Source organism: Alligator sinensis, unplaced genomic scaffold, assembly GCF_000455745.1.
Source record: "Alligator sinensis unplaced genomic scaffold, ASM45574v1 scaffold31_1, whole genome shotgun sequence".
Classification (NCBI taxonomy): domain Eukaryota; kingdom Metazoa; phylum Chordata; order Crocodylia; family Alligatoridae; genus Alligator; species Alligator sinensis.
In genome coordinates this window covers 1,872,311-1,898,920 of record NW_005841884.1, presented here as the reverse complement: position 1 = coordinate 1,898,920, position 26,610 = coordinate 1,872,311, and the positions used below count along the sequence as shown (strand labels likewise).

General features: G+C 47.2%; 2 protein-coding genes across 6 annotated transcripts in view; one reads left to right on the top strand and one right to left on the bottom strand.

Annotated features, from left to right (window-relative positions):
* The window catches only part of MGST3 (microsomal glutathione S-transferase 3), a 17,598-nt gene extending 7,337 nt beyond the window's left edge, over positions 1-10,261 (top strand). For 4 of the 5 annotated variants that reach the window (XM_025196757.1, XM_025196756.1, XM_006017723.3 and 1 more), the window contains 5 exons: positions 4,284-4,407; positions 7,570-7,643; positions 8,466-8,523; positions 9,082-9,154; positions 10,048-10,261. In XM_025196757.1, the coding sequence (XP_025052542.1) occupies positions 4,291-4,407; positions 7,570-7,643; positions 8,466-8,523; positions 9,082-9,154; positions 10,048-10,157 (432 nt within the window). In that variant the 5' untranslated portion in view covers positions 4,284-4,290 and the 3' untranslated portion in view covers positions 10,158-10,261. Of the gene's footprint in view, positions 1-1,135; positions 1,302-4,283; positions 4,408-7,569; positions 7,644-8,465; positions 8,524-9,081; positions 9,155-10,047 lie in introns of those variants that run through there. The other variant, XM_025196758.1, reaches the window with a different exon arrangement.
* Positions 10,262-10,988: 727 nt separating this feature from the next.
* Positions 10,989-26,610, bottom strand: part of ALDH9A1 (aldehyde dehydrogenase 9 family member A1) — a 23,154-nt gene continuing 7,532 nt past the window's right edge. Inside the window, exons 4-11 of the mRNA XM_025196726.1 lie at positions 23,049-23,183; positions 22,256-22,452; positions 20,724-20,864; positions 18,036-18,224; positions 16,378-16,465; positions 14,453-14,594; positions 13,497-13,609; positions 10,989-13,026 (exon numbers count right to left, since the gene is read on the bottom strand). Of these exons, the coding sequence (XP_025052511.1) occupies positions 12,932-13,026; positions 13,497-13,609; positions 14,453-14,594; positions 16,378-16,465; positions 18,036-18,224; positions 20,724-20,864; positions 22,256-22,452; positions 23,049-23,183 (1,100 nt within the window). The 3' untranslated portion in view covers positions 10,989-12,931. The remainder of the gene's footprint in view (positions 13,027-13,496; positions 13,610-14,452; positions 14,595-16,377; positions 16,466-18,035; positions 18,225-20,723; positions 20,865-22,255; positions 22,453-23,048; positions 23,184-26,610) is intronic.

Sequence of the window (26,610 nt, the reverse complement as noted above, 5' to 3'; positions counted from 1 at the left end):
GGGCAGCCCCTGTGAGGAGAGGCTGAGGGACATGAACTTGTTCAGCCTCAGCAAGCGGAGGCTGAGGGGGGATTTGATGGCTGCCTATAACCTCGTTAGGGGAGATCAGCAGCAAATAGGAAGGGTAGCACCTGGGGTGATGAGGAACAATGGCCAGAAGCTGCTGGAGAATAGGTTCAGGCTAGAGATTAGGAGGCACTATTTCACTGTTAGGGTGGCTAGGATCTGGAACCAACTTCCTAGGGAAGTGGTCCTTGCTTCTACCTTGGGTAAATTCAAAAAGAGGTTGGATGAACACCTGTCTGGGGTCATGTGATTCCCAGCGTGTGCTCCAACCAGTGGCGGGGGGTTAGACTAGATGATCTATTCAGGTCCCTTCTGACCCCTAACTACTATGAAACTATGATGGCCTCCACCTCTCTCTGCTGGGGAGGAGGCTCTTCTCAGCCAGACTGGCTGACCTGCTCCACTGGGCTTTAAACTAAGCCTGCCAGGGGATGGGGGACTACTGCTACTGCTGGCCTGGTGAGCAACCCTTGCAAAGCCAGCAGGTCAAGGCATTTAAGGGATCCCAGCCCTGCAACAATCTGTAGCCAAGGCGAGGGCCCCCAAGGGAACACTTGCGTGCCTACACACAAATACCAGGATCTTGGGGAATAAACAGGAGGAACTTGTCCTCCTGCTAAACGCAAATAACTATGATGTCATAGGGATAACGGAGACCTGGTGGGACTCCACCCATGACTGGACCATAGATATAGACTGCTATACCCTGTACAGGAGGGATCGAGTGAACAAAAGGGGCAGAGGTGTAGCTCTCTATGTCAAGGAAAGCTACACGTCCTTGCAAGCTGACATTGACATCCACAGTGGGTGACTTGAGACCCTCTGGGTTAAAATCCGTGGGGAACACGGCACAGGGGATACTATGGTGGGAGTCTACTACACACCCCCACCCAAGGGTCAAGACCTTGACCAGGAGTTTGCCAAGGAATTAGCTGAAGCCGCGCACTCCCGGTACATGATTGTCATGAGAAACTTTAACTACCCAGACATCTCGTGGGAGGAGCGCTTAGCCAAATCTGAGCGATCGCAAAACTTTCTCTCATACGTGGATGACCACTATCTGATGCAGGAAGTCTACGGGCTGACGAGAGAGAAGACGCTGCTCGACCTCATACTGGGAACCGGGGATGACCTAATCGGCGACCTAACGATTGAAGGGAAGCTGGGTGACGGTGACCATGAGCCATAAAGCTGGCAAGTCAGTCAGTAATATGGAAGCCCTTTACTTCAGGAAAGCTGACTTTGACAAGCTCAGGAGGCTTGTCAGTGAGGCCCTAAAGGGCCACAACCCAAAGGGGAGGGGAGTTCAGGATGAGTGGTTGCTCCTCAAGGAAGCAATCCTGGATGCACAAGCAAAGTCTATCCCGTCTCGGAGGAAAGGCAGCAAAAGAGCACAGCAGCCCCCTTGCCTTTCCAGGGAACTGGCAAACCTCCTGCATCTTAAAAGAAAGACCTACAAAGGATGAAGGACTGGAACCAGCACCAAGGAGGAATACTCTCCTGGTTTGCTCTGTGCAGGTCTGGACCAGAGCAAAGCCAAGGCTGTGATGGAACTCCAGCTAGTTACAAATATCAAGGACAATAAAAACTCCTTTTTTAGATATGTGGGGGGCCGGAGGAAAAGCCAGGGCAACATTGGACCCCTGCTAAACCAGATGGGACAACTGACAACCGATGCCCATGTAAAAGCAAACTTGCTTAATGGGTACTTTGCGTCAGTTTTTCACCAGTCCCATAGGATGCCCCTGCCCACTGTGGGTGAGGGAAACCTGGGAGAGGGAGATTCCTTGCCCTCCATAGAAGCTGACCATGTGAAGGAACATTTTGACAGGCTGGACACCTTCAAGTCAACCAGCCCTGACAGTTTACACCCAAGGGTACTCGGGGAGCTGGCAAGCATCATAGCTGAGCCCCTGGCATAGATCTTTGAGAACTCTTGGTGCTCTGGTGAAGTGCCCGAAGATTGGAAGAAGGCCAATGTCGTGCCTATCTTCAAGAAAGGGAGGAAAGTAGGTCTGGCAAACTACAGGCCCATCAGCCTGACCTCTATCCCAGGGAAGGTTTTAGAAAAGATTATCAAAGAGGTCATTCTTAACGGATTGTCCAATAGCAACATCCTGAGGGATAGCCAGCACGGGCTTGTTGTGGGTAGGTCTTGCTTGACCAATCGTATTTCCTTTTATGACCAGGTGACTTATCACCTGGACAAGGGAGAGGAGATTGATGTTGTACATCTTGACTTTACAAAAGCCTTCGATCTGGTATCCCATAATCACCCCTTGGTAAAAATGGCCAACTGCAGCCTTGGGTCCACCATGATCTCCTGGCTGGGGAACTGGCTCTATGGTCGGACCCAGAGGGTAGTGGTTGATGGAAGTCAATCGTCATAGTACCCTGTGACCTGTGGGGTCCCCCAAGGTTCTGTCCTTGGACCTATATTGTTCTACATCTTCATTAATGATGTGGACATTGGAGTCAGAAGCGGACTGGCCAAGTTTGCCGATGATACCAAACTTTGGGGTAAAGTATCCACACTTGAGGACAGGAGGGTGATGGTTAGCACTATGGATGAAAGGGACTTGGGGGTCATGATTGACCACAAGATGAACATGAGCCTTCAATGTGATGCTGCAGCTAGTAAAGTGAGCAAAACGCTAGCTTGCATCCATAGATCCTTCTCAAGCAAATCCCGGGACGTCATTCTCCCATTGTACTCGGCCTTGGTGAGGCTGCAGCTGGAGTACTGCGTCCAGTTTTGGGCTCCACAATTCAAAAAGGATGTGGAGAAGCTTGAGAGTGCAGAGGAGAGCCACGCACATGATCAGAGGTCAGGAAAACGGACCTTATGATGAGAGGCTGAGAGCCATGGGACTCTTCAGCCTAGAAAAGTGCAGGCTCAGGGGTGATCTGGTGGCCACCTATAAGTTTATCAGGGGTGCTCATCAGGATCTGGGGGAGCATCTGTTCACCAGAGCGCCCCAAGGGATGACAAGATCAAACAGTCACGCTCCACCGTGACCGATTCAGGCTGGACGTAAGAATTTGTTTACTGTCCAAGCCCCTGAGGTCTGGAATAGACTGCCGCCAGAGGTGGTTCAAGCACCCACTTTGAATGCCTTCAAGACGCATGTGGATGCTTATCTTGCTGAGATCCTATGATCCCTGCTGACTTCCTGCCCATGGGGCAGGAGGCTGGACTGAATGATCCTCCGGGATCCCTTCCAGCCCAAATGTCTATGAAATTTGCAGGTTTGGGTAGCATGCATGAGGACGCATTTTTGGTTCTTAGTGTGTCTGCAAGACCTTGGTATTTACCAGACCTACTGGAGAAGAGAACCAAAGATTTCTGTTTCTGGGGGCTTTCTGTTTAATCATGTGGGTCCAGGCCAGCTCTCTTTAGTGCTCACCAGCTTCTGGCAATAAGATTATTACACGTTTTGCTGGCTTTCTAGTCCAAAGTCTTGTTTTCACTTTTTTACTAAATAGATACATTTGTCAAAGTGAGAAGAGCCTTCCACTAATTCTTGTGTTGTATGCCAGCATGTGGTGTCACATCCTGCTGTGGCCAGACATGGGACAAAAGCCCTTTTTGAAGGCAGTCTGTTAGGGTTAAATGTCCTGCAACTTTCCAGCAGATGCCAATGGCTTCTGGTCTAATCCAATTCCACTAAAGTTGGTTGTAATCTTACCACCGTCTTCAGTGGGAGCTAGACCACGCACCCCAAGTCCATATTTGGGACAGCATCAGCAATAGAACTAATACATCTGAATAGAGCTAGTCATGCAAATTTTACTGCTGCCAGGGATGCATCCATCCAAGAGCACCTCATGTAAAGTGATCAAGAGGATCATTTCCAGGGATCTGCAGTCTCCAGGGCCCATCCTTGATCCCTGTGAGTGCTAATGTGGGGCTGTTCTGACAGTGGTGATTGTGTAGTATGCACACCTAATGAGAACTGAACCAAGAGCCAATTCATTTCATTTTGTGCTGAACAGCTTGGCCTGGAATTCAGTAAGCAACTAGAGGTGACAGCCCTGTGATTCACTGTTCCTTCCTTCAGCTGCCCAAGCCCCCATCCTGGAAGGATTTTTATCCATTCTTGCCACGCTTCCCACTCTTCATACTAGCAGAGGGTTAATTGTACACCTGATATACATTCTTTTTTGTGGATTTCTCAGTCCTGCCACAGGACCATAACAATTTTTCTCTCTTGCAGTGCCAAGATGGTGGTCCTTTCCAAGGAATATGGCTACGTGGTCCTGACTGGTGCTGCTAGTTTTGTCTTGATCACACACCTTGCAGTGAATGTGGCGAAGGCTCGCAAGAAGTACAATATAGAGGTGAGTGGGAGGCATGGGTAGGCCTGCCCCCAAGGCACTAAGAGCTCCTCTACTAGTTTTTCTCAAGCAAAGAAGCCAGTTTGGCTTGGAAAGGTAGAAGCAGTGGAAATTAGGGGAAAGCTCAAATTTTGTAGGCCACGTGCATGTTGGAGTTTGTTTCTCTGGATTTTAGTATGTACTGTACATCAGAGGTTGTTGGGTAGCATCAGGTGGCTGCAGTATTCAGCTCTGTATCTTTGTACCTCACCAGGTCCTGAGGAGCTTTCTCCATAGAACCATGTCCTGTTTAATGGTGGCTTTGTGGTAAAGGCTTTTGCAGTGTTCTGTGCTATATGGGTTTGTTACAGCTCTTAGCTAGAGAGCCTGGCTCTAACCCAAGCTGTAGAAACTCATGATTGTACCTAGGAAGTCCCTCGTTTGAGCCCTAGCATAAGCCAAGACAACAGCAGTCTTATCCAGTGACTCTTAAAAGCACACACAGATTTCACCTTTGTGCCACCATAAACAAATTTTATGGAGGCACAAATTGCAAGCAAACAGATGTCCTAGCCCCTTGTCTGGCTCCAGGTGCTGAAAAAAATGTTGCCATAATAAAGGCGGAATTTGTGGTGCCTTAAAGGGGAAGACATCTGTTTGCTTATTGCTTGGCATGGGAATTCTCCTGCAGGGGATTCCCAGGCATGTGTCTACAAGTGGAAGAACCACTATGCAGCCTCCCTTGCTTACAGATGTGTGTCCCAAGTCAGGGCATGGTACCCAAAGCTGTTGTCACACAGGATTGGACCCCTGAAGCCCTGTGTGCAACAGGAGCCTGACCCTGCAGGACAGCAACCCTAGTGACATCTGTAGACGTCAGCGAAGTAGTGCAGCTGTGCCATAACTTCTGGCATGGTTGATCCCATTCCAAAGAAGATGTCCATTCATACCCTAAATGGGAGGAGAGAATGAGGGAAGTAACTCAAAACTATGCAGCAGAAATTCAGAACTGGCCAGAGCTCTAACTAACTTGGTATTGCAGTACTAGTTATGCTCTTGTCCTTCCTATGAGCCTGACATGCTGGGGTGCTTGGGTTCTAACCTGGTGACTACCCTGACTTTGCTCTAGTCAGTGCCGCTGGGAGGGAGAAGTGGCATGCATCCCTTTACTATGCCCACATAGATGTATTTGAATGTTGCATCCTGTTCTCTGTGCCAGTTACCTTGCTGCTTTCCTGTGCAAGACAAAGCATGGGAGGTGACAGTAAGGTGTAAGATTAGGTTGGGGTGGTAGGATGGAATTGAGTCTGCTGCTGTGTGCTAACCAAGCCCCACCAATCTAGCAAGCTGCAAAATCTACAGATTTCCAGGAATCTAAAATCTAGAATGGAGCTTGTAACAGAGACTTCTGTAGCATACAGAATTCTGTAGAATACAGTATTTCTGGTAGCCTGGCAACATCTCCCCCACCATGTAGCTGGGAACAGAGTTGGCATTTTACTATGCTCTTTTTATCTTTTACTTTTTCAAGCTGAATCTCTGTGGGGTAGGGTCAGTGAAGCATTACCTGCTTGGGAATGAAAGGGGTGTATTTTAGCAAGGAAGCTCCAGACTTGGAGACGCTGACAAGCAAGAAACCAAGCAGTCTTGCCTGTCAGTACATGCTGTTCCCAGCAACCAGGAAATGTAGGTTTTCTGTGGGAAAGATGGATTTGGGACAGGAAAAAGTGAACTGATCTTTCAGCAACTTTAACTTATGCATTCCTTTCCCCTTCTTTTTAAAGTAGAAAGATTTTTAAAGGTAAATCCCACAAAGAATCTTTTTTCAAAGTGCCTTTCATCTCCCAATTCATCTTTGAATCCTATTTACAGGAGAATAGGGCTAATTGGATGGGCAGTGGCTGGCCCTGTGAGTGAGTCAGGCCATTAGCATGTGAAGCCTTCCCTATTTGGAGGCAGCTGTAACCACTCAAATAATTACTATGTAAGCCAGGGACGGGCAATTATTTTGGGCAGAGGGCCGCTTACTGAGTTTCGGCAAGCCATTGAGGGCAGCCCGGGGCAGATTAATATTAATTTCCTAAATTTTTTAGGGGCCCCGTGGGCCGGATAGAATGGCCTGGTGGGCCGCATCCGACCCCCGGGCCGCATTTTGCCCACCCCTGATGTAAGCCCTTCCCCCAGGTGTGTATCTGAGAGACTTGGGAACTAGTGTTACAAAGCTCTCAGCCATAGAGGATTGAGGGTGGATCAGTGGGTGTGTACCATGGCTATAGCAATATCTGGATGGCTGTGGGGTGCTAATTTTGCCCGGGTAACAGTGATGCATGTTCTTGTAGTGACTGGTGTATGGAGGATAAGAGTTCAGTTGAGTTGACCTCTCTAGCTCAAATGATTATGGGCTTATGCTGTTAGCACTGAGGCCTGGGTCAGGCCCTATGGATAATCTATGATGGCAGTTCCTACACACCTAGTTTAGGGTCTCTGAGGTGCTAAACTGGTCTTGTGACATGGAGTAGCAGGTACAAGTACTCTACCTTAGCACTAATCTTGTAAGGGCAAGGGAACGTTTTTATTGTAGATGAGTAAAAGCAATAGGCATTGAATTCAGTGTAGTGCATGAGTTGAGACCAGAGCTTAGCAGGCTTATATTCAGAGTAGATGCTCATGGGTGAAATACCCACACAAACACCATGTTTGTGGGTAAACAAAGAGCATCATGAGTGCACATAGCTCTGAACCCCCTGTGGTGTTTCAGGAAAGCATTTGTTGCCTCCTGCCATTCAGAGGGATTGCAGAGAGAACCAGCCACGACTGGGTTGAGCAGAGCTAAAGGGTGGGGGTGTATGTTGTTATTTTTTGTAGCTAGTAGCAATTGCTGAAACATGTGGCAGGTGTTGATTTTGTACCCTGGCTTCTGTGTGCTGTTAAGTCAGTGCAACAAGGAGCTTGAAATACATTTTTTTTAGCATATTCTTGAGGGAAACTAATGTGGTACACCTTGGCTTAGACTCCTCAAAACCTGAGACAGCTGGATGGTCTTGTCAAAAGAAAAAAATAAATAGGATTGTCTTTTTGGGAATGTTAACTTGGGGAATACAGAAGCATGCCCAGAGTAGTGGAGAATGACATTAGAGCAAAAAGATGTGAAAGTGCCTCTTTGCTAACCTCTGGTGTCTTTAACAGTATCCAATCATGTATAGCACAGATCCTGATAATGGACATATCTTCAACTGCATCCAGCGTGCACACCAGAACACGTGAGTATTGCATGCTAATGTAGGCCAAGTGCTGGCTTGTGAGCACTTGCTGTTTACAAACTGGGATTTGCTGCTGCTAAACATTTTTATGTCTGGGTTTGTTTCCTGAAAAGAATTCTGCATTATGTTACAGTACAATATTAGTAGGCAAGTCAGTGGAGGGCCTTCATTCTGCCTAATACTGCAGAGGCTTGTTTTTGCAGCCAAGGCCAGACTATAAGCCATCCTTATGGAGGGGACTGTGGTGGTGTGTCATAGACCCCGCTAGTTTGCCTCTGGCAAAGGACCTGTGTTTCCAGAGGTATGTCATTGCCTTGGGTGTGAATCTTGATGTGCTGAGTGTCTGAATGTCCCAGAGAATTCATGGCTTGTTGATTACCAGCCAGGAGTGATGAGACTGCACACACAGCATGACTGGGGTGTGTTCCCTAGCTTATTAATAGTGATTAGCATTTGGCAGTGCCTCTAAAAGGGAACCTCAGGGCATACAGTGAATGGAGTGATGAACCTGGGCAGTGCCTCTGCAATCTCCAGGTTTCCCAAATCTGTGCACAGTGAGGCTGCATTGTACCTCCCTCTGGCTCCACATGGCAGACCTTGCCTCCACTCCCCTGGTAATATAGGGGCAGCTAAAGGCTGGACTTCAAATCTTCTTGTGAGCAGTTCACCACCTTCCTTGTGGTTTCTATAATCTAGACTTTTTTCAATTTTGCTAATGTGGGGCAAGATGAGGCAGGCTTCCAGGCTAAGTTTTCACAATTATCTCTTCAGAAACTAGTAGAAACTTCAGTCCAAGTGTAAACTTCTGTGTTTCATTTTCAGGTTGGAAGTTTACCCCGCCTTCCTATTCTTTCTAGCTACAGGTGGAGCGTACCACCCGGTAAGTACTATCCGTAGGTTGGGTCTAAAATGGTGGGGTTATAGGTAAAATGCAACATGGGGAACCCTATCTTTATATTTTTATGAGATTAACACTGTCTGTGGTATGTCATATGCTAGGCTTATAGAGTAAAAGGGGGTAGGATTTTACTGTCATATGGTCCTGCTAAATGCCTGAGTGCGTGGGGCTACCGCACAGTATGCAGAAACAAATGAAAAAGGACTAAGCTGCCCTGTTTTAGCTTTAGTTTCCCCCTTGCATGCTTTGAGCTTCAGTCTCGGGTGGTCTGTAATATGTGCAGTACTACAAAGTGGTTCACCATAAAATTGAGGGGCAGAAGGGAAAGGAGCCTTTTTCCCTAAACAGACCTCCATAACTTTTCCATTTTACAAAAAGCCAAAAAAATTGTGGAGTTTTCTGCTACCAGGAATGGAAATAGAGTTGAAAAAAGGGGAAAGGGAGTGTTTGTGTATCAAACTAGCCAAGTGAAAGTGGATAAACAGCAGTGAGTCAGTTTTCCAAGCTCCAAAATCCTTAATCTTCCTTGTTTATATCCAGCGTGTTGCTGTTGGGCTTGGCCATGCCTGGATCATTGGGAGAATACTGTATGCCTATGGCTATTACACAGGAGGTGAGTCTTTAGACTGAATGCCCACTGGCCTGACAGTGCTTTCCATCAAAGTACTGACTTCATTTGAAACTTGAGTTCTGCACCCTACAACCTCAATGCTAACCTCCCAGTTTTTTTCTCTACTGGGAGATGGCTTGCAAGTCATTGGTGATGATGAGGACAAAGATTCCTATCCCAGGGTGAGAGCTTATTTGCAGATGTTTTTTTTCCAAAGCAGCTATTCAGGCAGTACTATGATATGCCAGCCTCTCCCCTGTTGTATATGAAGTATTTAGCCTGCCAAGCTAGTTCTGCACCAGATCATTCCTTAGATGACTGGCATGAGTGGTTGGAGAAAGAATGACAAAACTTTTGTAGTAATGCAGAAGCCACAAGACCCCGAAGTAGAGACATTCTGTGTACTGTCCACAGGGCAAGTGCTACCTAAAATTATTCCATCCCCTATATGCCTGCCTAGTTCAGATTCCCCCAAGGAAAACTGCTACTACTTGTAGTAGCATTAAGTATGCAGCTGTAATTCAGCTGTCAGGCCTGTTTGCTAGAGCAGAGGAAACACAGAACCCTGAACTCAGGACTTGGCTTGTATCATGGGAAGGGAAACCAAGCTGCCTGGCAGCAGGGCTAATGCAACAAAAACCTCAGCTACATGCTTCTAACCATCATGTCCCATCAAAACTTTGTGGCTTCTTCCGAGAGGGGATAAATTGCATAGCTCAGACTAAAGTCACTCTAGCAAGCTGCCCCAATCTAAACACTGTCCTCTTCCTAAAATGTTAATTATAAACTTCACTGCTCTGCTCAGGTTAGTGCTGTGGATTAGGGAGCAGACAATCCAAACTAGAAAGCAGGATGATGCTGTTTCATTAAGTAAGCACATATTGTCTTCTCTATAGATCCCAAAAAGAGAAGACGAGGAGGCATTGGTTCAATCGCACTTATTGGATTGGTGGGAAACGCTCTGTATTCAGCCCTTCAGCACCTCGGCTGGGTTGCCACTGAGTAACTGACCTGCAGATACCTGTGCTCTCCCTGGAGAATCTGATGTTTTCTTTTTTTTTTTTTTTGTGGGGTGGGGAGCAGTTCCAGTAATACAATCCTTAATTTCCACCATGGCTGCTGTTTCTTCTCTTAAATAAGACACAAAGGGGTCAATTCAGGACTCTTCTAAAAGGTAAGTAAAACTGAAATGGCACTTGTAAAGGAATATCTGGCTAGTGATATGGGGAGGAGCTTCTCTTGTATATATGGCTAGCACTCAGGGCTCTTTATTGCACCATACTTCCTCCTGTGTGCTAGGAAGATAATGCAGACAACATGCTACCACAAGCACTAGCTGCTCTTTAGACTGGTGTGGAGAAAACTGAATCTTTCCCCAGCAAGCAGGACCATCTTTTCATGCCCAGAAGAGTATTAGCTAAATGCTTTCACTTAGGAATGCAGATAAGTTGACTGCTTTGCACTGCATCAATGCCTTGTTCTGGTTCCCAGATAAAGCTTAAGCCTTTGCTTCTGGCAGCTGGAGCTGAGTGCCAGCTAGTGGGTCTCACTTAGCTGGTGCACACAGCTGAAGGAGAACTTGAGTCCTCTGCTCCCCTCCTGCCCATGAGATGAGATCACAACTTTGGTAGCATCATTACCCTGTTTGCAAGTGACAACTCATTCTCCATTGGAGGAGGTGCCAGGGCTTTGCACCCAAGTGCTGTCTTGCCCTGCAGTCTTCAAAGCAAATTCTTCCCAATTCCAAGTAAAGAGGAGGCAGCAAGGACCAGAATACACGTGCCTTGGAGAACATAAATTCTCTCTTTAAGTACATTACTAACTTTTTAGAAGCACCTTCAGAGTTACTCTTTATTGAAAAGGCTTTATGCCCTCAATAGATGACAACCTAGAACTGGTTTCCTTAGATATCTTCCCTGTACCAGGGGTGTCAAACTCAGTTGGCCCTCAAGGCCAGATCCAGACTGTGGGGCTCCATACAGGCCAGATCTGGATGTGGCAGTTAACATAGCCATTGCTTGCCCCCTGCTGCCCCCACACATCCTCAACAGGGTTCTGCATCCTGGATTTCAGCAGCAGGCCTGCCCCTGAATTCCTGGCCTCTCTGGGAACTCTGCATGACATCCAGCCCACAAACTGTATGTTTAACATCTCTGCCCTATACCATTTCAGCTCATCCAGTTATGCATCTTATACATGAGCTGAAGCCTATGCCAAAATTTAAAAACAGGCCTTATGCAGAACTTCTGTCATCTTAAATTGAGAATTTACATTTATACCTTTCTTCCTACTTAAGTGTATGCAGCACTCCAAATAACTCCTTGGTGTTACTACCTTTGTCTGGTTCATCTCTTCAGCTGCACAAACTCTGACTACCTTTTAAGCTTTTCTCATCACTTCCTTTGGTTTGATCTGAATTCCTGCAGCAATTGTATTCTATTTTACACAATAGAAAGCGTTAGAATCAAGTTAGTTATCACCTGCTAGGAGAAGAGAGCCAGCCAGCTCTGGTGAGAAGCTTACTGTACTCTACCCTCCGCAGTTTTACTTCTTTAAATTTGCGATCATTGCTTTGTTTTAAAAGATCCTGCTGGCAACTGAGACTTTATTTACACTCTGTAATCTGGACAGCAGCTCTGCTGTGGGTGAGATTTGCTTTTGAGTTAACTCCTGAAATGCCAGCTAGGCAAACCCTGACTTTGATAACAGGATGAAACACAACCTATGAATCAGAAAACTGCTTGGATTCATTATGGGTAAGGCAGCCAGTAATTCTAACACAGACCACCTCCACATTTTCTGGACAGTTTCAACTAGTAATAAAAGTATGCCTTGCAGAGGATGCCTTTAACATTGACCCTGCCTTTGCCTTAGAGGGCAAAGAAAATGCCTTCAGGCGTCTCCTATACTTGCACAAAATAAGTCTAAAAGCTGTGTCTGAAATTTTACTTGCTTCCTCAATAAGGAGTTAGACACTTGTTTTACAGTGATTTCTGAAAGTATATAAACAGCAATAAGCAAGCTACTTAAGGAGCAGAGGGGGAAGGGAGGGGAGCATGGGGGTGTCAAACAACTCAGCACCAATATTCATTCTGATGGAGGTGATGTAGCAGCATCTCATAGCTGCTTGGCATCATTAAACACTACCCTTACTACACATGTGCTGGATGGTGTCAGTCAGGCCTCTTCAAGTGACCAATGCATATAGCAACAGCCAGCTTAGGTTCAAAACCTGGTGTGAAGCCTCTAGCCTTGTCAAGCTAAGAGAGCTTAATACAGGAAATAGAAGTAGAACTTACAGCCCACTCTGTCTACTGCTCCTGGGCCAATTCTTCTACCATTAAATGTTTGTGTGCATTAATTGCAGTAACACTTTTTTAGTGAGCCCAAACACAAGAGAACGAGTTTGGGGTGTAGCAGACACTGTCTTCTCTCACCTCAGCCACACCATACAGAAAAGGGCCCAGGCCCATTCCAGTACTCAATCAGGAACTCTTATGGTTATAGCCCTTTTGTGTAGTATGAATGCTTCAATATGAGCTGGTACTGAATCATGTGACATTGTGTGTGTCAGTCTCCCCTGCAGACAGTGAAGAGTGACATACCCAGAAGCCTAAGTCCCTATTGCTTGTGGGACTGCAACATATTCCCCCACTTTTCCCCCCCTTGGCACTTGTTACTTGATATTCAGGGCATTTTTATTACTACCATGTAAAAATTACTGCAGGTCTCTGGCTGACATGAGAAGGGTCAGCTGCATCCCAGCAAGGCCTGAAGCCATTAGAATACAGACTCCACATCCCCCATCTCCACACAGACAGTTTTCAGCTGCGAGTAATACTCCATTGCTGCTTTGCCATTCTCTCTGCCAAACCCTGTGAAGGACAAACACAAGATCCAAGGGTGAGATAAATAGGTGTGCTGGCAGTGGATGGAGTTTACTCATCTCCCTAGAACAAATCCTTGTAACCAGCCAAGGGATCAGAACACCAAGCCCCTCCCTGGCCCTGAAGGGAACAGGACAGCATTTCAAATTACCCTACAATAAAGATTAGCTGAGGGCAGTTCTGACCTGGGAGCCATGCTATATATTTTAAATTTCCCTTGCTGCTTCTGCTTGCAAATTTACAGCCCACTTGCTAGTCTCTCCATTCATATGTAACTGGGGTACTGGGAAATCTATTGCTGAGCCCTCAGAACAGTAGTAACCAGGCACTTTTGGCTTCCCAAGGGCAGAGCAGAGATATCCTATCTACCTCAACCTATAATGATGGATACCACTCCATCCTATCACCAACATTCTTATCTCTGCAGGTTTTAAAGAAGAAGCCAAAACAAAGCTCACCTGACATCTTGTATCCTCCAAATGGCAGCTCCACTGGGCTGATGTTGTAGTTATTAATGAAGCACATACCAGCCTGGAGAGCAGCTACCACCCTGTGAGCCCGCTGGATATCCCTGCAGGAGATAGCAGCAGTTCAGCAAGAGCCATCCCTTCTTATGCCAACTCCCCACACCTCTGCACACAGCTCAAGAGCTGGGTGCTTGAGTCCCACAGGCAGCTATTTCCTTCCCCATATCCACACATACTGTATAGAGAAGAGAATGCAGATTTAGCCCCCAACCAGCATGCAGTGTTTTGGGATCTTAACACACAGCACCCAGTCTTTGCTCATGGGTTGTACTTGACCTATAGCTACTAGACCAGGGCAGCAAGCTGGGGCTACATGGGCCACCTGTCTCCATCCTTCCACCACAGAGAAACCACCAAGGGCCATCTCTGGCTCATCATCTGCTTCTCCCCCCCCCGAAGGAAGCCAACCGTCTTCTCATGGCAAGGAAAGAGAATACTCAGGCTGAGCAAGGACTGAAGACATTCAAGTGACAGCTGGGAGGTGGGTTGTTATGTTAAGGGCAAACTGGAAAGAAATTGCCTTATTACTTACAAGGCCTGCACTTCTGCCAAGATACATTTCTTGTTAGACATGTTCTTTTACACTGCAGGTTCTCTGAAGCAGGAGCTCTTCCCTACCGGTTTACAAAATGCCTAATATGGTGGGACCCCAATCATGACTGAACCTTTTAGATTCAATTACAATACAAATGATAGTGCCAGAAAAAATAGGATAAAGCATGAATGGAACCACCATACTGCTCCATGTAGCTCTATTACAGAAAGCCACTTGTGGCTCAGATTGTGCACTCTAAGTGGAACACCAAGCCCTGAAGGAAACTGATTCAGTAAATGGCTTCCTTTACCACTAGTCCATTTCTACAACTGACACTGCTCCCTATCTGTACCTGGTGAAGACACCACCCGCGAGCCCAAATGGGGTGTTATTGGCTCTCTCTACAGCTTCCTCCTCAGTGTCAAATGGTAGGATAGACATTACAGGTCCAAAGATCTCCTCTTTCACACATGTCATGTCATCTCTGCAGTTCCCTGAAAAACATTACAGATTTCAGTGAAAGCATCTGTAGAGGGGAACTCTCTGTACTGCCCCACCATAACCTGCTGTGTTGACTGAAGAACGGTTAGGTGACATGCTACTAGCCAAACTAGAAGGTGTGGAGCACAATGCAGAGTGGAAAGGGATCATGGTAGGTGCAGTCTTCAGTGCAGTACAGGCATTTGCTTTTGTACCATCTTCTGATCAGTCATTCTGCTAAACACCAACTGAGCAAAAAGGCTGCATCCCTTCTGTCTAGAAAACCACCATCCATTGTGTCCTATGAAAGTCCACTCTTGCACTGAACTTTAACCTAAAACCATTACTCAGGACAATACTCCCTACATGTGCAGGCCAGTATTGAAAAGGTACTGGTTTAAGTGTGTGTGAGAGGCCAAGGGCTAAAGGGGTGTAGGAGGGCACTGCCAATCAGTAATAAGATATATTAACAAATTGAGGGTTGCAAGCTTGAATGCTGTTCACCTTTATTACGGCCTAACTCTTGGAGGTTTGAGGTGTAAAGATCAATCCTCACCAGACTACACTTTGATTCTGGTTCTGTCCTCATAAGAGAAGGAACAGGTATATACCCCACTATTCAAAGCCCTTAGCAGCTGTTCATGTTTCCGGTTCCTCACTTTAAAGTCTACTAGGGAACAGTAAGTTAATCAGGTGTTGCAAAGAGCTTCAAGAATTTTCTAAGTAAAATTGGGCAAGTGGATAGTGAAGGCAAGTTAAAAAGGATAGTCTGAATTACCCACCCTCCTCCCTTCAGGCACCACTGGGGACAGCTCAGAGAATCTATTCTGCATGCAATGGCCAGCAGTGAAGCAAGATGCTAAGAAGTATAAAGAACAGGATAAGATAATGAAAATATTGCTACATTGTATGAAAAGTGTACCCTCCACTAGTCAGAACAGGCCATCCCTACACAAAACCAACAGCAGACACAAAGTCTAATTGCATTAGAAAGCAAGAAACTGAGAAGAGGGAGCTATTCAGTTAAAAGAGGGGGCGAGTAAGAGAAGCAATGAAAAGGTGTACCAAACAAACAGTGAAGAGAAGATTGGGCACTCAGTACCACCAGGGGAGCTTCTCCATTTAAAGAAAATAAAAGAGGAAAGCAATATTTTTTTTAAATATTGTCTGTGATTTGCCTGAAGCACTCACTGTCACTAGACAGGAAAGTAAGATGCTCAAAAATATTCAAAGAACTCAAAAATAAAGGAGTGACCTTTTTTTGAACAGCCACACTACTTGGCTACATCTTCTCAAGTGGGTATCAACATTCAGGCTTCTAAAGTAAAGCAACCACTAATTGCCCAGATTAGGGGTGAAAATGTCACCTTCTGAACAGACTGTCTTTCAGTTGTCCTTTCTGGGGATTTTATTCATCTCCCTCTGAATCCTGAGATGCTGTCTATTGTTAGGCACCTATGTCACTAATTTAATCTGGCATGTTCCTATGCAGCTTGAGTGCTCTAATGGTTGTACTCTTCAGAATATATATGTATTGCACTCAAGGAGTGTAATGCCACTTGTGTAGACAACCCTGAGCTAATTTTAACCTAGCACAAGTACAAGCTACATCAGTGTGGGCTGCAGAACCCATCCAGGAAGTGGCTTAAATACTCAGAGGTTAGGCTGGGCTGACAGCTACATTGCTACCTGGAAATCAGCTATCAGACTGTTCCAGCTATCACCAGATACACAGGAGATTTTGTTAGGATTAACCTATTCATAAAATAGTACCAATAAGGAGATAAGAAACCATACCTAGAACACAGGGTTGCATGTAGTATCCATTCTTCAGTCTGGGATCATCTGGAACATACAGATTGCCACCGCATAGCACTTTTGCCCCCTGGAAATAAGCCAAACCAGAAGGTAAACAGGCATGTCCAAGAGTCTGCATGGAGCCTTGATGTACCTGTCAGCCAGCAGCAGCCACAGCTGCACCAACACATTCATGTCACTTAATTCACCATTCTCACTTGTATTATTATCCCTGTGCCATGCCTTCATGCTTCCTCAGGATCTGGCCTCCTGATGGGGCATTTAAGACTGAGGCAAAAGCCAGACTGACTTAGTGAGCATCTTGGAATCCAACATCCCCATGAGCCTACTGGAGGGAGGGAATGGAAAAAAGTCAAATCTATTTTGGTAAGAGCTCCACAGTGAAGTTCCTGGTTGTTTAGGAGGCTAAGAGACCAGAAACTACTCTCCCTACACCCTCTCAGAGCTGCTAGAGACCAGACCATGTCACTCTAGCTACAGAATCAGTAACTTCCCAGGGATAAGGAGACCTTATTCTGCATGAATGTGGTTTAGCTGTTTCCTATTAAGAGCTTGTTCAGGAGCTTGGGCTCATATTCAGACCCAAGTTCAGGGCTCTGTATGTAACAGGAGAACAGCACTAATATTGCTAACATGTCTGGTACAGCCAGGAGCTGCAGCCCCTTGTAAATAGGCAGAAAGGCTAATGCAGAGTCCTGAACTTGGCACTTGGCAGGAAGAATGTATTTCTCACTGCTTTGTCTTGAGAGTCCAGTGAGCTGTAATTCAGTCTGCTCACATGATCTGTTACTGGCCTAACATTAAAAAGAAGAGCGCTACAGTTAACCTTTAGCCAAGGCCTATCAGATTTCTATGTGTAGAAGGCTAAATTTAGCTTAATTTCAGTCCATGGTACATATTTAGATAAACTTTTTCAGTCAACCCACAGTAAAACTCCCAGTGGGACCCACAGGAAGCCTGCACAAAGATCAAGGGTGGAATCTGGCCTGTATGTAACAACTTCCTGTCTTAACCAACCTTCTGTTCTGCCCTGTCCAGACTTTACTCATTCTATTTCCCACTCTATTTGTTTAAATACATCAGCCATTAAACAGCACTAGCAATGACTAACTCAGAGAAAAGAGGCTGAGAACTTCACCACTCCCAGAGGTACTACCTGCTGACTTTGCGATGTGTCACTGTAACAGTTAGCCTCTCACATCTGAAAGGGGTGGTTTTTTTGCAAGCATGAGCACATTTTTTTAAAATTAAATGCCCAGATTCTGCAGCATCTATATATGTGTCCCATAAATACATCAACCAAACCTGGAGTTTGAATCTCAGCTTTGTGTGTTAAAATGCAAATTAACCCATGATCCCCTAACCCTGGGTAGTACTTTGAGGTCCTACATCTCAGAATCACTGTCTAGTCATAATGTCATTTGTCATCCCTAAAACACGTAGCCCTAGTAGGATCACCAGTGCAGCTACAGCAGAAAAGGGCTTTACCTCAGAAGGCATAGGGGAAGGGAAGGGGAAGAAGAAGCATGCCACTTGTTTATTACAAGAGTGGCAGAGGAAGGGAGAAGTCCTTCCACCAGAGGTCAAGACACTTTAAAACAAACGCCATTCAATCCAAGACAGTTCGGTGCTCTCACCTGCTCCTTCGCCTGCTTAATGAATCCCTGGACTCGCTCCAAGTGGGGCTGGCTAATGAGAGCCCCCATCCTTGTGTCCTCCAGAAGCGGGTCTCCAATTTTAATCTTCTGTGTGCGTTTCACCACTTCCTTTGTGAAAGTGTCCAGGATCTCCCTCTGCACAAACACTCGAGTGCCATTGCAGCAAACCTGGGAGTGGGGGAACATCCAATGCAGCATAAGGCTCTCTGGGGGTCATAGGGGTATAAAACATATTACAGCACTCCCATACAGCATATTATCCCATGCACCAGACAAGCACAAGCCACCGTCTGTGTCATTTAGATTGGTATCTTCTAGAAATGGAATTCGGCAACTGGTTGCTAAAATTACTGATGTGGCTACTAAGTTAAAAAACACCCCAACTATCTTTCCCCACCCATACTGGGAGGAATCTGAAAGATTTGGGCTTCTTCCCCTGCTGGCTCACCCTTGTACAGGCCAGTAGTAAAACTGCAGTTTCCTGTCAGTGTGACTGATTACAGAGGTTGTAACAGCCCTGGAACCCTCCCAATTCGGGGGCTGTCCCAACATGGGTACCATGCTATTGTCTCCATTCATTTTCTCACCACAAAGCATATTGCAAGCAAGGATTTTTAGTAGTCTTGGCACCATCAAGTGGTGAAGGCATATACAGCCAAAAGCATGAGATAACCCAAGCTGGCTGTTCAAACCCTAGACTCGCCATCAAGAGACACCACAGCGATTTAGTAATTATGCAGCCAGGAGCTACAGAAAGCCAACATGCTCCTGGAGCCTGCGTCAGCAGGTGTGTAAAGTACATCTTACAGAATCTGGCATGAGGTCAGCAAGTAAAGCCTTGCACTACTGCAGATTTGCTACAGCAGACTTGAAGGATAATAGAATTTAAAAAGACTGCAAGGGGGAGCCACAGCAATCTGCTCTGACTGCTCCACTATGGCTCAGACCCCAAGGTGCAAAGAGTGGGAATGGCTGGTCTGTGTAAGATACCAGGCAGAAGATGAGCCCACGGTGATATCAGCTCCACTCCTGAGAAACACAGTTTCTGTGGCAACTGACTGTGGAACTGAAAGGTGTCACGGAAGCAAGCATTCCACCCCAAACTTTGCCTTCTAGCATTATTTTCACCACTAGCAGCCCATGTGATATGCCAACAGTAACAGGATGGCTCTCTCGAGACCCAGTGAATAGCTTTACAGGCATGTTTCATCACGTGCTGCTGTCTAAGGCAGGTTCCTTGTTGCAGGAAACGAGAGTAAAAGTAACTTGCAAATGTGATGGCATTGTCTGCTGGGACATTATTCATTGGGTCCATTGAGTTCATTAGAGGCAGGTCCTGTCAGACCAACCTGGTGGCCTTCTATGACCAGGTCACAAAATCCTTAGACGCAGGTGTCACGGTAGACATAGTCTTCCTGGACTTTAGGAAGGCCTTCGAAACTGTCTCACCCCATTCTCATTAAAAAACTAGGAGACTGTGGTGTCAATACCTACACAGTCAGATGGGTCACTAACTGGCTGGAGGGCCGCGCCCAGAGGGTGGTGGTGGACAGGTCTTATTCAACCTGGAGGGATGTGGGCAGTGGGGTTCCCCAGGGCTTGGTCCTCGGGCCCGCACTGTTCAACATCTTCCTCAGCGACTTGAACAAGGGGGTAAAAAGCACCCTGTTCAAATTCACAGATGACACTAAGATGTGGTGGGGGTGTGGAGAATAGGCTGCAATCGGACCTGGACAGGTTGGGTGGATGAGAACAGGATGGGTTTCAATACAAACAAGTGCAAGGTGCTGCACCTGGGGAGAAAGAACCAGCAGCATACCTACAGGCTGGGAACTCCCTTCTCATCAGTGCAGAGGCAGAAAAGGATCTTCGGGTCATTATTGATGCCAAGATGAACATGGACCGACAGTGTGGGGATGCGGTCAGGAAGGCCAACCGCACCTTGTCATGCATCCACAGATGCATCTCAAGCAGGTCCAAGGAGGTGATCCTCCCCCTCTATGCGACACTGGTCAGGCCGCAGTTGGAGTACTGCGTCCAGTTCTGGGCACCGCACTTCAGGAGGGATGTGGACAACATGGAGAGGGTCCAGAGGAGGGCCACTTGCATGATCAGGGGGCAGCAGGGCAGGCCCTATGAGGAGAGGCTATGGGACCTGAACCTGTTTAGCCTCCACAAGAGAAAGCTGAGAGGGGACCTGGTGGCCGTTTACAAACTAGTCAAAGGGAACCAGCAGGCATTGGGGGAGTCTCTGTTCCCTCGAGCACTCCCAGGAGTGACTAGAAATAATGGTCACAAGCTGGCAGAGGGTAGATTCAGGCTAGATATCAAAAGGTGCTACTTCACAGTCAGGGCGGCTAGGATCTGGAACCAACTTCCAAGAGAAGTGGTGCTGGCTCCTAGCCTGGGGGTCTTTAAAAGGAGGCTGGATGAACACCTTGCTGGGTTGTTTGACCCCAGTACTCTTTCCTGTCATGGCAGGGGTTTGGACTTGATGATCTGCTCAGGTCCTTTCTGACCCTACCAACTATGAATTATCTGTAGGATAGAGATAGGAATGGGAGCAATCTAACTCGTCAATCTTTTCTACCTACTCCCCTCCCCAAAGCTTATCCCATGAGTAGGAAATGAACAGGTGAATGCTTCCACCCCCACAGAGGCACGCACCTCCCCCTGGGTGAGGAAGTTGGCCATCAGAGCTCCTTTCACGGCATTCTCCAAGACACAATCAGAGAAGATGATGAGAGGGGATTTGCCCCCCAGCTCCAGTGTGACTGGTTTGACTCCTTTGGCTGACATCTCCATGATCTGACACAAAGAAGGAGAGAAGGAAAGGACAAGTTGGTGAGGAATGGACAAAGGGCTATAACAGGGGGGCGCCAAGCAAACCCACAAACACCCACCTCTGAGAACAGTGTATGGGTTGAGCAAGGAAGAACTCCCCTCCTGCCCTTAGAGAAGGGGTGAGGGACAAGACTTGGCCCCACACACAAGCCCTTTCCAACAGAAACAAGTCATTCAGAAAGCTGGATATTGCTTTTCTGGACTTGTGTTCATTCCAGCCTGGGCACATTTCCAGGATACTTTCTGTAGATTAAAATGGCAGAAAAATCCCTGAAGAGAACCAGGCTTCCTGGAAATCTTCCATGCTGTAAGTTAAAACACACTTAAAACTAATGAACTAGGCAGGAAGGATCCAGGCACACATCAACCAGAACTGCACATGCAGGGGCATTGCTAGCCCAGAGTTCACGGTGATGCACAAGCACATAAATGTGGCAATATCCTTAATACCAAAAGCAGCAGCCATATCTGTACTGAGCTAGTGTACCTCTCAACTGCCCTCAACTTCTTGGGTCCCCACCTAATGAGAGAATGGATTTTTTAGATAAACCAGCAAGACATGAGGGGGGCAGGGAAAAAAGGGAAGGTTGTAAGAAGCAGATTTGTTTAGTTCTGGCAGGCAGTAACTGCAAACCAAGGGTATGAGTGAGGTCCCCATCTGCCAAAGGAAACGGGACTACTTGGGTATCCCACACTAATGGAAGGAAAAGAAAATCCTTGAGTCCCAGACTAACTTACCCAAGGTAAAGATTTCCACAAGCCCCAGAGTGATTAGTATGGCTGTATGAATTCATTGAAATAGACCTTCTTTGCTGATCTGTGAGATCAGAGATTTTTGCATTTTCCACAAAAATCATTGTAAGTTTCCTAACCAGCTCTAACATACACGGGGGGCGGGACACGACACAACACGACACGGACATGGGGACGACACACGTGTTGAAGAGTAGGAATGGCTATCAATTTCTCCTCCCCAGCTACATGACGTGGGGTGAGAAGAGAGATTTAATTCAAGTTTGGGGCTGATTGAGGGAGCCTTATTAAATTTCCAGGAACATCCAGGTTTATCCATTAGCTACACTCTATGTGAGGATAGGAAGGCTTAACCTCAACCTGTGAGCACACCCTTGAAGAGTTATTGCCTAAAACCAGCCCCAATGCTGAAGACTCAGCACAGCCTTTTACGTAACAGTTTTGTGCCCTAAGAGTAGCTTCATGTCATGCTCCTTCCATGTCTTCGGCAGTGGGCTGCTTATGCAAAACCCTGCAGGAAGATTTGACCTGCAGAGCATCATCTGACATTAGAGGCACAATTACAAGCCTCTTACCCTCCTCTAATGCTGAAGAGTCTTTACCTTGATGCCTGTTGGCACACTCCCAGTGAAAGAAACCTTGGCCACATCTGGGTGATGGCAAAGAAACTGGCCGGTGGCAGCTCCACCTTGCACCACACTGAACAACCCTTTGGGCACACCAGCTTTGCTGAAGATCTCTGCCAACATCACTGCTGATATGGGGGTGAGGGGAGAGGGCTTGTAGATCATGGCATTACCTACAAGAATCCAAAAAAATAGGAGGGGGGAGGTTAAAACTTGAAAAGCTTGGAAGGTAGGAAGGGAAAATTATTTAGACAGATCATCCACATGGAAGAAGAAAAGAGCTTGATCTCAATAAGCATTCAGAAAGGGCAGGGGCAGGATCTAAATCAAAGACTTGAAGTAAATGATTGACATGGCAGCCAACACAGACTGCATCGTTCTCAGCAGTGACCCTGTGCCAGTATGGTACCTGGTACTGGAAAGCAATCCAAGAAGGAACTGGGGCAAAGATTTTGCATTGATTTCTTCCTTCTTCTGTACACCACCGTTTAGCATGACCTCTTACTTGCTTGGTCTGAGGCAACAGCATTCCTTCCTGTCACACTTCTGTCTCAGCTGCCATTTGCTGACTTTCTCAAGTCCTTTTCTTGGTTTTCTTCCTCTCCATGCCAGAATCACAGTCTTCAATCCCTGCCTATGAGCCCATCAGTTTCTTTACTAGCCACCAAGTGCACTCCTAAGCCATAAACACTTATCCCCAATCTTTCCTTCACCTTATGATCTCTCACTCCTCAAAAACCTAAACAAACAGGGCGGGGGTCTCTATTACCGCATGCCAAGGCTGGAGCAGACTTCCAACAGGCAATCTGAAAGGGGTAGTTCCAGGCTCCGATCCCAACGCATACCCCAAGTGGCTCTCTTCTAGTGTAAGCAAAGGACCCTCCAGGAAGCTGGATGTGCTGACCTGAGCAGGAAAATGAAAACAAACAGAAAGTTAGGGAAGCATGAAGCACAACACCTTGCAGCTCCATCAGGCAGCACCTGGTGCACTGTCCTATGTCCTTGCTAATACAGGACATAACAAAGCCCTCCTACCCCCTGCTTACTGAAGGTGCATACTGAAGATGCACCTTTTTCAGTCACATATTGGATCGGCACCAATAACAGGAAAATTAACATTACCAGCCATTGGCTTTTTTTGGCCAATAATGTCACCGATAAATGTCGTGTGCATGTGCGCAGCTGCACCACGAATGCAGCCTGGCAGCTTGGAGAGCAGCCTCCTGCTGGTAGATATGTAGGAGGGAAGGGGTGTCGGGGAGGGAAGGGGCATGGGGAGGCAGACTGAGACCCCCATGGTGAGGGAGGGAGTGGGCCAGGGGCAGGCACTGCCTAGCCAGGGCAGCGAATGCAACCACAGGGTGGGGCATGGGACAGAGCTGCTGGGGGGGGTAGGGAGGGGTGTGGCTCCCCACCACTCTCTCAGTTCTGATCCTCAAGGGAAATTTACACAACACATCCCAGAGACGAGCCTATGAGCTCCATTTCATCAACCTCCTGGATACTAGAGATCAGGGACTAAACATAGACATTGGATTTTTGATACATTATAATCTGCCTGGCAACTGACTCCCCAGCCCAGCCCAGCCCCTGGCTTCTTTACTTTTCATTCCATCCAGGAAGAGCACACACCAACTGCTGCAGCTTCCTGAGCCTGACGAAGGGTTTTTGAACCCGAAAGCTTGCTTAATAACTATTCTCCAACCATTTGGGTTGGTCTAATAAAAGATATCAAATTCACCCAAGGAACCTTGTCTGCCTTGAGAACATGAGTCATTCTCTGCATGCACCCCATGCCTCACCCGGGGGGTGCATGCAGAGGCGGGGAACTGCCCCACTGTGCCTGACCAGCTGCCCACAGCTCCATTCTGGCCCTAGGGGCGCATTCACTGCCCTGGCTGAGCAGCACCTGCCCCTGCCCCACTCCCTCCCTCACTGTGGGGGCCTCTATCTGCCCCACTCCCATGCCCCTTCCTCCCCATAGACTTACTGGCAGGATGCTGCTCCCCAAGCTGCTGGGCTGCATTCCTGTAGATCGGCTATTAGATTGCTATTGGGATTGGCCAATATGGCTGGTTAATAATCGGCCATCAGTATCAGCCAAGAAAATCTTTATTGGTGCACCCCTAGTACACACAAGTTACTAGAGACCACTAGCCTCACAAAGGGATTTCTCAAAACAGTCTAAGTGCCTGAGTCAAGAGCAATTCTATTTTTTTAGTGAACTCACAGAGTGAAAGCTCCACAGTGCCATGAAAACCAGCAGGGGATTCATACAAAGAAGACTGACACTGAAGACATACTTCACCAGGTACCTAGAACTCCAAGGAATTTGACTGGACTTGGTTATAGGAGCACAGGAATGGCAGTGCCCTCCTGGTCATCAAGCCCAGTCCCCTGCTGTCAGAGGCCCTACATCATATAGCCCCTTTCACAACTAGCTGCCTTCTATCGTGCCAGCAATGACAATATGGTCTTCTGATGAAGACATTGAATCCAGATTTCCTGGGACCATCTCATTTCCACCTCTGCCAGACACCCTGTCCATCTTCTGCAGAGAGCCCTCATCCTCCTCTGCTTTCATTCTCCCTCTGTAGAGAAGGGGAAGACTCCCTTTCCCAGTCTTCTTTATTTAGATTAAGCTCCTCACAGCAGGACCTGACTAGGAAAGAGAGCAAGAGTACGTGGGCACAAAAGTGAGCGTGAGTGCGTGCATGTGTGTGCATGCAGCTCTTCGTATAATGGTGTCCTGATCTCAGCTGGGACCTCTACACTTGAACAGTGATCATTTTCATCTGATACCTGCTCTTCTCTAGTTTCATCCTTGTCCAGTTCTGTATTTAAGACTCTGTGGCAAAGCCTAGATCAGCAGAGCTCAGCAAGTAACACCACTGGCTCGAACTAATTTCTTCTCTCACACTACAGCATCTCTGGGACAAGGTAACCTAGTTTGAGTTCAAGCCTCTGTAATGGAGCCATTGGATTAGATTAGTACAGCTTCACATCCTTGTTCAATTCTTGCCCAACACCCTTGAGACCCTTAAGAAAAATCTTCGCTGTGTTGCCAATCCGATCTCAAACCACGAACGTCCTAGGTGAGACTGTATAAGGATGCAGGTCACTGTCCCAGGGTATTCAACACAAGTCCAGAACTCGAGATGAAGGGTGAAAATCCATTCTGTTAATCATTCATAAAAAATCCAGCTACAAGCAAACAGACTCTCACTCAGTTATCATCAGGAGAAAGCCCCAGTTCTGGGAGTTACAAGCATCTACAGAGTTGGAACAAAAGGGAACAGAGTAGTGGTTTCTGTAGATGGGCTTGCCCAATAAGATCTCAAGGCTGGGTCGACTTGAGTAATTCTGTCCAAAGGTATAAACCAGATAGGTTCCAGATAAAAACCCTGTAATGCAGAGCTGCAGTCTTTGAACAACTGTGAAACACCTAAGTGAAGCGACATAATCCTGACCTTGACTACCTCGTCAGACAACATTCAGCACTGACCAGGACAGCTAAATTCAGCACTGAGCCAACCACCAGATCCTTGTTCCAATGGGGCACCATGACTACAAACAAGGCCCTACAGGCTTTTATGCCCAGAACACCCAGAAAACTGGAAACTACATGGACTATGCTTCAAGTGCAAAGAGAGATGCCTTTGACCTTGCTGTCAACAGTCTTTCTGGGTAGAAATTAAAAGATCTCCAGCACTTAGAAAGAAAAGAAAAAGAAAAGAAAAAGAAGAAGAAAAATACTTTTAAGAGGCGTTTATTCCAGGGAGGGTGACAAATCGGGGCCAGCAGAGAGAGTATGTACAGGTTGGCCCGAACACCTGGGCCTCACAGACATGGTCCTGGGCTCACGGCCTGCAAGGCCTGCCCATACACTCTAGACTAAAAAACCACAGCGAGCCAAAGGACTATTTACATATTTACATTTCTGCCAGCAGGGACACCCATGGGGGGCCTCAGGGGTCAACCCGCGTGAAGCGAAGTCCAAGGCCTCAGCCCGCTGGACGCGTGTCCGCAGCTTGAGCAGCCGGGGGTGTTACAGGGCGAGGAGCAGGCGCCCCGCCTCAACTCGGCAGAGCGCCCCCTCGAGGGCCCAGCGCTCCTCGAAGGTGGGCACCGTCCGCCGCAGGACTGCGTGCTCAAACTCGAGCGAGAGGCGGGCCCGCACCAGCAGGCGGAAGAGCTGCAGGGCATCGACCATCCCAGTCCCGGTGAGCCAGCTTCGCCAGCTCTTCAGGGTGGCCATCTTGGCCTGGCCCAGCAGGAAGTTGGCCAGGCGGACCACGGCTTGCTCCCCTGCCCGGTAGGGGGAGGACGGG